Source organism: Amborella trichopoda, chromosome 13 (assembly GCF_054954075.1).
Source record: "Amborella trichopoda isolate Santa Cruz 75 chromosome 13, AtrichopodaSantaCruz75HAP2 v2.0, whole genome shotgun sequence".
NCBI classification, from domain to species: Eukaryota; Viridiplantae; Streptophyta; class Magnoliopsida; order Amborellales; family Amborellaceae; genus Amborella; species Amborella trichopoda.
In genome coordinates, this window is record NC_142348.1 from 31,080,245 (window position 1) to 31,091,933 (window position 11,689).

General features: G+C 31.6%; 1 protein-coding gene across 1 annotated transcript; it reads left to right on the forward strand.

Moving 5' to 3' along the window:
* Positions 1-9,690: 9,690 nt before the first annotated feature.
* LOC18440293 (uncharacterized) lies at positions 9,691-11,482 on the forward strand. The gene is made up of 4 exons (XM_011627315.1): positions 9,691-10,492; positions 10,582-10,712; positions 10,818-10,893; positions 11,232-11,482. Exons 1-4 carry the CDS (start codon positions 9,691-9,693, stop codon positions 11,480-11,482), a joined length of 1,260 nt encoding a protein of 419 aa, XP_011625617.1.
* The last annotated feature ends 207 nt before the right edge of the window (positions 11,483-11,689 follow it).

Sequence of the window (11,689 nt, forward strand, 5' to 3'; positions counted from 1 at the left end):
GTACCCGATTGGATGCGGACTTATGAAAAAGAATTTTTAAGCTGCTAGTTATATAAATAGTATAAAGTATTAACTCCTGACTATCAAATCTTCATCGTGTGGTTTAAAATTTATATTATTATTTAAATTTTAATTTTTTTTTTATAAATTAAATTGTAATAAAAATTTGGACGTGTGTACTATAAAATAAGGCGCACAATAAAATAAAGAAAAAGTTTATATAAGGTTGCAACCTTAAAATGTAAAATCACAAATGCACCTCAAAAATCTATCGAAAATGTTGTTTTAATGTTGAAAAGGCACTCTAATCGATCATCTCGACATCGAGATGTATAAATATGAAAAAAAAAAAAAATTTTGAATCCTGAAAATAGTGCATCTTGCAACACATTATCTAAACGGTCCATTTTCAAGATTTTTATATATTTATAGATCTACTTAATTTTAACTATTTTTGGAATTTAAAATTTTCAAATTAGGTACGAAAATAGATTTTAAGATAATACTAATAATTTTTTACAACAAAATTAAATGTTATGATAAAATTTTAAGGTGCGCCTTAATTAGATTGTTTAAGGTTGCAACCTTATAGAAATCGCACCCATAAAATAATATATAAAACATATTTTCTAAAATATAAAATGATAAAAATACCCCAGAAAAACAATGGGGCTAATTTGGTCATTTTAAATTTTTAAAGTAATTGTTTTATATTTGGGTGCGATTTCTATAAGGTTGCAACTTTAAACAATCCAATGAAGGCGCACCTTAAAATTTTATTATAACATGTACTTTTGTTGTAAAAAATATGAAAATTATCGCTAATATACCTTAATTTTAAAAAAATCGCAAAAAAAACTCTGACTTCTCAAAATCTTGCCCATACTTTTTTTCTCAATTTTCAACATTTTCTGGATGAAAATACCCTTTAAGGTAGTCTTTCTATCGTAATGCATTGCGACCATTACGTTGTAAATAGAGATAGAATTACGATACTTCTAGTACCGTAATAATGTGAATATCTATTACGGTACTTTAATTATCATAATAACATAGAGTATTACGGTAATTAAAATACCGTAATACCTTAAAGTAGTATTACGGTAATTTTATTACTGTAATATTGCCCAACTCAAAACAAAAGATTTTCTACTCTCTCAAGTCTACTATCTATTTATTCCCTCAACAAAAATCTATGCTAGCTGTATTTTTCAAATATCAAATTTTTAGGATATAATCTCTACTTAATTTTTATATGGTTATCAAAATTTTAGAACAAAAACACTCTTAAATAGGTATTTTCGAGCGAGGGAGTAGATCCACATCGTGCTTCCATAGGAACATGGATTTTTTTAAAAGAGATAGGGGTAGCCCTGATATTAGAGTTTTGATTTGAAGCTTTAAAAATATTACAATATTCTTAATACCGTAAAGGCTTTATGATATTCTTATTATTGTAATACTTTTGATTTATGATATTCTTATTACCGTAATACTTTAAAAGCTTCAAACCAAAGCTAATATCAGGGCTACCCTTGTCTCTTTTCAAAAAATCCATGTTCCCATGGGAGCACGATATGGATCTACTCTCTCAGTCAAAAACACCTATTTAAGAGTGTTTTTGTTCTAAAATTTTGATAACTATATAAAAATTAAGTAGAGATTATATCCTAAAAATTTGAGATTTGAAAAATATAACTAGCATAGATTTTTATCGAGAGAGTAAATAAATAGTAAACTCGAGAGAGTAGATAATCGTTTGTAATGTGGCTTGGGCACTATTACGGTAATTAAATTACCGTAATACTACTTTAAGGTATTATGGTATTTTAATTACCGTAATACTCTATGTTATTACGGTAATTAAAGTACCGTAATATATGTTCACATTATTACAGTACAAGAAGTACCGTAATTCTATCTCTATTTATAACTATATTTTAATTACCGTAATGGTCACAATGCATTACGGTAGAAAAACTACCGTAAAGGGTATTTTTATCTAGAAAATGCCAAAAATTGAAAAAAAGGGTGTGGGCGGGGTTTTGAGAAGTTGCGTTTTTTTTATGATTTTCTTAAAATTAAGGTATATTAATGATAATTTCCCTAAAAAATATTTAGTATTATCTTAAAATCTATTTTCATACCTAATTAGAAAATTTTAAATTTCAAAAATAGTTAAAATCAAGTAGATCTATAAATATATGAAAATCTTGAAAATGGACGGTCTAGATAATGTGCTGCAAGATGCACTATTTTCAGGACTCAAAAACTTTCTTTTCCATATTCATGCATCTCGATGTCAAGATGATCGATTAGAGGGTTTTTTCAACATTAAAACAACATTTTGATAGATTTTTTAGGTGCATAAGGTTGCAACCTAATATAAATTTTTTCCTTTATATTTTTATATGGTACACAATAGTATTAGGTATATACACCCAAAATTTCATTGTAATCTGATTTCTAGAAAAAAGATTAAAACTAGCTCTATTATGTAAGTCAACGTTCCTTTATGTGAAGAGAGAGACATAGAGAGGTTATGTACTCATCCTTTAGAGAGAGACTGAAAGGTGTAAGTACATAGATTCCTTTGCTTGAATTGAATTGTCTTGCCATTTTTTAAAGGGAAAAGTTTATATAGAGCCGAGACTCTAAACAATCAAATTTGAGCCTACCTCAAAAAATTTACTATAAGAGGTTGTTTTGATGTCCAAAATCATCAAATTGATCATCTTAACATCATGATACGTGGACATTAGAAAAAAATGGATTTCAAGTTTTGAAAATAGTGTATTTTGTAATGCATTTTTTGACCGTTAATTTTTAAGTTTTCATAGATCTATCGTTCTACACTATTTTTTAAGCTTTAAACTTTATAAATAAAGATAAAAATGTATTTTAAAGCTATCACAAAGATTTATAGTATTGAAACTACATTTCTCAACACTATTTGAAGGTAGGCGCTAATTTGATTGTTTAGAGCCTAGGCTCTGTACAAACTGCACCCTTTTTTAAATAAAGCAAATTATCCAATAGTTAGAGAAAATCAAGGGGATTTGAGATAATTTGGAAGTGGAGATAATTTAGGAGAAATATGAGAGGAAAACTAATGCATGGAATAGTAGGAGAGACTCACAAAGTATCTAACATTATTCGTAGAGAAAATCAAGATAAGCAAATCACACAATAGGGAGAGAAAATCAAGGGGATTTGAGATAATATGGAAATTGAAATATTTTAAGAGAAAGATGAGAGGCAGACTTACGTATGGAATAAGGATTTGACGGTTGATAGAGATCAAAAATTTTTAGAAGTAATTTCTCTCTACATATTCCGGTCTTTCTCTTTCCATGACATTCTCTCTCTTTGTCTTCTTTCTTCTCTCTCTCCACGACTCCCCTCCCTCTCCCTCTCTCCCCATATGTCTCTCTCCCCCTCTCTTATGATTTTCTCTCTCTATCTATTATCCACAATCATATTTTTCTCTACTACCTTTCTCTCTTACCTCATTCTTTGTTTAGAACTTCTCTATTTATTGGTATTAGGATTTTGTATTTTTGGTTTCTAGTTTTTTGGTTAATGAATAATTTCAATTTATTGTAGATATTTGAGTACATGTGGAAATTTGAACAGGAAAATAATTATATGATTTAAAACCCTATGATATCAATAGCATTAAAGTTCTTTCATATTCTCGTGACATGTGTCCACCCTTTAACTCTTGCTTAATAATGTAGTATAGATAAAGCACAGGGAATATTTGTTATTGAGGGGGATTATTTAAAAAAGTTGCAACCTTAAACAATCCAATTAAGGCGCACCTCTAATTTTTATCATAACACGTAATTTTGTTATAAAAAACTCTTAGGATTATCTAAAAATCTATTTTCATATCTAATTATAAAATTTTAAACTAAAAAAATAGTTAAAATCAAGTAGATCTATAAAAAATATTGAAAATAGACGGTCTAGATAACGTGTTGCAAGATGCGTTATTTTTGAGACTTAATTTTTTATTTTATATATATATATATACATCTCAGTGTCGAGATTATCAATTAGAGAGTGTTTCGATATTAAAATAACCTTTTGCGATGGATTTTTAAAGTATATTTTTAATTTTACATTTTAAGGTTGCAACCTTATATAAGCTTTTTCCTTATTTAAATATGGTGAATTGGTATAATGGGAAGGCTATTGTTTCATGGAGATTGATGGTTGTACTTAGGGTGGTAAAGAACCTATGTCAAGATAAAGACGTGTATCAAGTTGTGACGTGCAAGCACATGCTTTATGTATGGATTGATGATATTTTGTTATAGTTTTTTATTTATTTTTTTAGTTTTTTGAGCTTATTGTAATGTGGTTACATTAAATTTGTTGTAATTAGGAAAAGATGCTGGGCTTAATTGGTTAGTGCTTGACGATTTGCAATGCTACATCCTAGGCCCAATTCCTATCAAGGGTAGGGGGCCCTCTCCCCACTAACTCACAAAAAAAATATATTGAAATTATTTTATTTTAATTAATACAAATATATGTAATTATTTGATTTGGTGTAATTGTTTGATGGATAAGTTGCAAGAAAAAAAATGATACAACTCGAAATGAATATATTCAAGAGAATTTAGATGTGACACCAATAGGCAATAAGAAGAGAGAAAGTAGACTAAACCTAGGTGGGTTGGCGATACACTTGTTAGGAGGTGTGAGTTAGTTCAAGTGGAAGACCAAGAAAGGACAAGGGGTAAGTTAGTTAAAGTGAAAGTTTAAAAAAAGACAAGGGATAAGCCTAAAAGGACATGGTTGAAAGTTCAAGTGGAAGGCTGAAAAAAGACAAGGGGTAAGTTAGTTCAAGTGGAAGGCTAAAAAAAGACGAGGAGTAAGCCCAAAAAGACATGGTTGGAAGTAGTGAGAAAATATACAGGGACTTTGTGGCCTCAGGACTTGTGGCTTCACTGATGGTATGACCCTCGTAGAGTAGAATAATGGCCCAACATTCGTTTAATCGATCCTAATTAATTGGAAAAGGCTTTGATGATAATATGTGATTCTTGTCAAAAAAAAAAAAAAAATGAAAGAAAAAGAACAAGAAAATTAAGATCCCACGTGATTTGAAGGTGACCATAAGGAGTGGACCACATGGACCATGTTTAAAATATGGTCCTTCAAAATTATAGTCTCATAACTACACATCGACCATGATCCTCATGACAACAAAAGGTAGGCCAAAGATCTTAGTCTGAAGGGCTGTTTGTTTTTATTCACAAAAAACATAAAGCTAACATATATCACAATGCTTTGGATGTTTTTATTTTATTTGAATGTTAAAATAAACGCAATCGTCCAACACAACAACTACAATGAATCACAAATTTGGGGCTGCCAACGGACCGGGCCCATAAGGACCGAATCGAAAATTACCCGTGAAAAGCCCACCCCGGAAAAGTACTAGTTTAGCCCGGACTGACGTGAAGCCCATTAGCAGCCCGTTATGGCTCTATTAGCCCATGCCGGCACATTAAGAAACCTTTTTGTTTAGAAAATAAATTATTTTTATTTTTCTCACTCTTCAAACTTTTACTTCCAATAACCATATTTTTTTAGAGAGAAAGAGAGATTGGGTTTCTAGAGAGAGAGAAAGATAGAAAGAGAGATTAAGTTTAGAGAGAAAAAAAGATGTTGGGTTTCTAGAGAGAGAATGGATTTTTAGATATGAAAGAGAAACTGGATTATTTTAGAGAATGAATTATTGGGTTTTTAAAGAGGAAAGAGAAATTGGGTTGTTTTAGAGAATGAATTATTGGGTTTCCAAATAAAGAGCATGAGTTCGTAAGAGAGCTTGAGTTTTTAAATAGAGAAAAAGATCATGAGTTCTTAGAGAGAGAAAGAGAAATTGGGTTTCTAGATAGAGAATAACTTTTTAGAGAGAGATCCAGGCTACCCAAATGACCTGCAAATGCTTGGGTGATGGCCAGTGTTTGAAAAACCGGACGGTCGGAACCCGAACCGGCCGGCTAGCTCATTACCGGTGGGGTGGCGGTTCCAGTTAGGTTCGGTTTTAGTGTACTAGTAAAAACACAGATCGTCTTGAAAACAATCAGCTAAAAAACCGGCCGGTTTGGCCTTGCGCCGGAGAATTTTTGACAAAATCGGCCGGTTTGGCGATATAACAAAATAACGGTGCCACAGCAAATAACGGTCGTTATTTGCAACAATGCCCATTATTTGGGCAGAACCCGTGATCCGCCATTTTTTGTAGCTTTTTGATGCTTTTTTCTGCCTTTTTTTGTTTTTTGCGGCTCAATTATTGTACTATACATTCAAATCTTCTATAAATCCATCAATATTGAATAAAAACCAGCAAGGTTAGATCAATTTTGGTGAATTGTTTGTGCGTTTATTTGTGTTCTTCATTTTTTTATAAAAAAGGCGCCATTTTTTTGATTTTGGCATGGTTTTCTAGTTTTTCTCGATAAAAAGTTGGGGATTTTGATGATCACAGAGATACATATATTTCAAGACTCCTGATTTTATTGAAATAGAGAGATTTGGGGCTCGATTTTGAGATTGAAGCAGGCAAGGTAAGCTCGAACCCAAATTTTTTTCTTAATTTTGCAGCTCTTTTAGGATTTTTCAGACAATATTTGACTAGTATTATTTATTGTAATAAATAAAAGAACGATTTTTTAACAACAAAAACAAAATTTGGAGCTCGATTTTAGGAATTTAGGGTTTTTTGGAGCTCGATTATAGGAATTAAGTGTTTTTTGGAGCTCGATTTTAGGAATTTAGGTTTTTTTTTGTCTTTAATATTATAATATATATATTTATAATAATATATTTTTTGTGATGAATATGAGAATATATATACACAATATTTGTGTGAGATTATTGATTGCATAAAATAAATGAACTAATTTTAGAACAAAAACAAAAATTTGGAAGTCAATTTTGGGGATTTTAGGGATTTTAGGGTTTATTGAATGAAAAATAAAATTGATATTTTTTTTGTGAGGATTGTTTTTAATGTTATATAATATATATATTTATAAAAATATGTTTTTTGTGATGAATATGGGAATATATATAAACAATATTTGTATGAGATTATTGATAGTATAAAATAAATGAACGAATTTTAGAACAAAAACAAAAATTTGGAGGTCAATTTTGGGAATTTTAGGGATTTTAGAGTTTATTGAATGAAAAATAAAATTGATATTTTTTTTTGTGAGGATTGTTTTTAATGTTATATAATACATATATTTATAAAAATATGGTTTTTGTGATGAATATGAGAATATATATAAACAATATTTGTGTGAGATTATTGATTGCATAAAATAAATGAACGAATTGTAGAACAAAAACAAAAATTTGGAGGTCAATTTTGGGGATTTTAGAGTTTATTGAATGAAAAATAAAATTGATATTTTTTTTTGTGAGGATTGTTTTTAATGTTATATAATATATATATTTATAAAAATATGTTTTTTGTGATGAATATGAGAATATATATAAACAATATTTGTGTGAGATTATTGATTGCATAAAATAAATGAACGAATTTTAGAACAAAAACAAAAATTTGGAGGTTGATTTTGGGGATTTTAGGGTTTATTGAATGAAAAATAAAATTGATATTTTTTCGTGAGGATTGTTTTCAATGTTATATAATATATATATTTATAAAAATATTTTTTTTGTGATGAATATGAGAATATATATATATATATATATATATATATATATATATATATATATATATATATATATATATATATATATATATATATATTCAATAGATTTTTTTTTGTATTCCCAATATTATTTAAATTTTAGGGAGACATTTTTTATGAATGATTTGATTTTGTAGAGTCATTTTGATTCAAAAAACACTAAGTATTCCAAGTATTCTCTAAGTATTGGACTACCTATTGACTATACTTCATTATGCAATTGGGTCATAAAGCTTAAAATTTTATATCTTTATATATGCAGCACTGTTATGAAAAATGGATATATTTAGTTGTTCAACTTTAATTGTGTTTAAAGCCCATTTTTATAGAGGTTCAGTTTTGGCAGCATATCTTATCAGATCTAATCAACATACAGAATTGATCTAAACATACAGAATTAATCTATTCTACTAGCTTGTAGAACTCCTTGGAGCAATGCATGCTTTATAGTTTAAACTTATAGCAATGAGTGTATTAAATTCCACTTTTGGAAAGTGGATGTATTTTTCCCTACTGATGCATCCATTAGAACCTTTTGAGAAATACTTTTTACCTTGAATATATATTTATGGCAAGGGTCACTATCACATGAAATACAAACTACTCATCAGGAATTGAGGTATCGTTATATGGATTACTTCTTGTTTAATAGGTTGCTGCTCTTATTCAATTTCATGGTGTACCATATACTTTGGGAAAGGTTTGGGCACTTATTTTTGTTCATATTACCTATTGAAGGATTTACTTGACCCTAGCCCCCTAGAAAACATATTTCACCACATTTCTTAATGCACTCCCCTCATGCATGGCTTTTTCCGCTTTCATGGTCTAGAGGCTCACATGCATTTTTTTTATTGAGAAATATTAATTGAATGGCATGGTGATTCATGGTCATCTTAATTATAATTTTTTTTTTCTATTAGATGTTATTGTAACTTGTTCATTTTCATGAGAAAGTAGGGCTTAAATATCCATGCTTACAAGGTCCCCTTGGTAGAGTGATTTTCCCAAATAAATACTTTTTTAATGAACTTTTATGTTAAGGAAAATTTACAATAAAATAATAAGATGAGAAGGGGAGATGTGACATGACAGTATGGTACAAAAGTGAATGACAAAGGAAGGGTTCGATGTAATTTTTGTAACAAGGAAATGTGGGTGGTATTTATCGCCTAAAAGAACATCTTGCTTGGGTAAAAGTAATGTCACCGGTTGTAAAGAAGTGCCACAAAGAGTAAAACAACAAATGATAAAAATAATTACAAAAGGAAAAAGAAAAAAGTGCAGAGAGAAAGGGATGCAGAGGAGATAGGGAGGGGGTATGAAAGTCCAATAGATGAGGAAGATGATCAAGAGGCAGAATTTGAGGCGCAAATGGAGCGAGCTAGGATTACCATTCAAGAGCTTAATTATAGACAAATGGAAATTCAAGAGATATATGGGAGAAGGGATGATGCATCCAGTAGACGTCAACCTCAAGAACATGTAGTACCGAGTAGGGGAGTATGTGGGCCTTCATTGCTTAAATCCACATCTAGTAGATTGAGACGTAGTTTCTCTAGTCGCCCAACCTCTTCTAATCGGCCATCTACTACTCAACGACATGAACCCATAGATGTGCCATCAATGACCCGCGAACCCTGGACTTGATCCCCATAAGTCACAATATCATAAAAAAAAATTAAAATTTCCGTCAGCAGGTGTATTAATAGAAAAGTAAGAAAGATGATTAGCATATTTCTGGTATGCTAATGCACTGCCATTTAATTTTGCAAGCTCAGACTTCTACCCACAAATGGTAGCTGCTATAGCTGAGGCAGGGCCAGGTGTTAGAGGTCCAACTGCGAAGGAGCTTCCAGGGTTATGTTTAGAAGCTGTTGTTTATGATGTTGATAAGCATATTGCATAGTTCAAGGTCTGCTGGCCAGGTACAAGAGTGACTATTATGACTGACGGTTGGAAGGACAAGTCTCATAGGCATCTTGTTAATTTTTTAATAGGTTGCCCTAGGGGCATTGTTTACCACTCTAGCATTGATTTATCAAGAAAGAGACATACTGGGAGATTGATATGCGCACATCTAGACAAAATTGTAGATGTTGTTGGGCCTGAAAATGTGATCCAAGTAGTGACTGATAATGCTGCGAATTACAGAATAGCAGGCTTGTTGCTAATAGAGAGAAGACCCAATCTTTATTGGACTGCTTGTGCTGCATATTGTATTAATTTGATGCTCAAGGAAATAAGGAAGCTGAAGAGGGTTAAATATTGTATTTTGAGGAGCAAGTTGATTCTAAGGGTTATATACAATCACACATATCTTCATGCTTTGATGAGGGAGCATTGCATGCGAGAGATTGTCAAGGAGTCCACTACTAGATTCGCTACAGCGTTCCTTACGATACAATCGATATTGGTAAACAAGACAAGATTGAGATCAATGATACGCTTTAATGAATTACAGACTGATAGGGCATCAATGAGTCAACTTGGAATGCAGGTTGAAACCACCCTTCTCGATCGGAGGTTATGGGCTCGATGTAACCATGTTGTTTCTATAACTGAACCTTTAGTACATGTGCTGAGGTTAAGTGACTCTGATGATAAACCCGTAATGGGGTTTCTGTTTGATACAATGAGACGTGCAAGGGAAGCTATATTTGATAATAACATATGGAATGAAGAGATATTAGAGATTGTTGATCGTTGGTGGAGAGACCAACTACACCAAGATATCCATGTAACAGGTAATTTATGATTCACTGTCGCAATTCATGACTCTTTCTCAACTCCGAGAAAATTTACCGTAATTAATAATATAACAAACCACATGCAGGGTTCTTTCTTAATCTACAAAATTTGTACTCCAATGCCACTTTAGATGATGCAGATATCATGGAAGGGGTAAGAAATTGCATCTATAGACTTGAACTTAATCTTGAAACTCAGATGGAGTGTATGCAACAGGTAAACCTTAATCAAAACGTGTATGTAATAAAATTTCAATTTACAATAATGAATTGCATTTCTCTGTAGTATTAATTTCTTGTATATGCATCTTGTTATTTTTAGCTTATTATGTACATGGAAAAAAATAGGGAATTTGCATACAACAATGCCAAAAAAGCAGCTGCAAAATTGCACCCAGGTTAGTTTTAAGTTAAAACTTGCAATAGTTTAGTACACTACTATCTCTAATTTTTTTAAATCAATTTATTTTCTATTGTTAAGTATTTTTATGTTTGTCTGTGTCATCACAATGGTGGACGATACACGGAATTCGAATAAAGCAATTGCAAAAAATTGTCGTTAGAATTTTGAGTCAAACCTGTGCTGCCTGGGGCTGTGAGAGAAACTAGAGTACATTTTAATTGATACACGCCCCGAGGCGGAATAGGTCAAAGACACACGCCCCAAGGCAGAATAGGTTAAAGACACAGACGATGCACAACTTGGTGTACGTTCATTATAATTTGAAATTGAGAGAGAAATATATAAGGAGGAACCCCACAGACTACACGCCGATCAACCTTGATTACATTTTTCGGAGCGACCTCGCCGATGAGTGGGTGTCACTAAGGACCCCAATACTAGACCAAGATTTTCTTAGTGGGGCAGTTGCCGATATGGATGATAATGTGAATGTTGCAGCATCCAATGAAGGAGACATGACAATGGACATGGATGACGATTATACACAGGATGAAGATGATGCACATGATGATGAAACAGATTAGACAATGGAAAACAATTGACAAGAACTAGTCATCCAGGAATGTGAAGGGGCACAACATGATGCGGTGCCTGATGAACAGGAAGATTTAATGAGATTGGCTAGGGAGGAAGTCCATGCATTGAGGCATTGGAGTTACTCAACAAGGGAGAGACGAAGTTATAGCCGTCTCCGTAACCTTGTTATTCATGATGATGACAATATTGAAGAT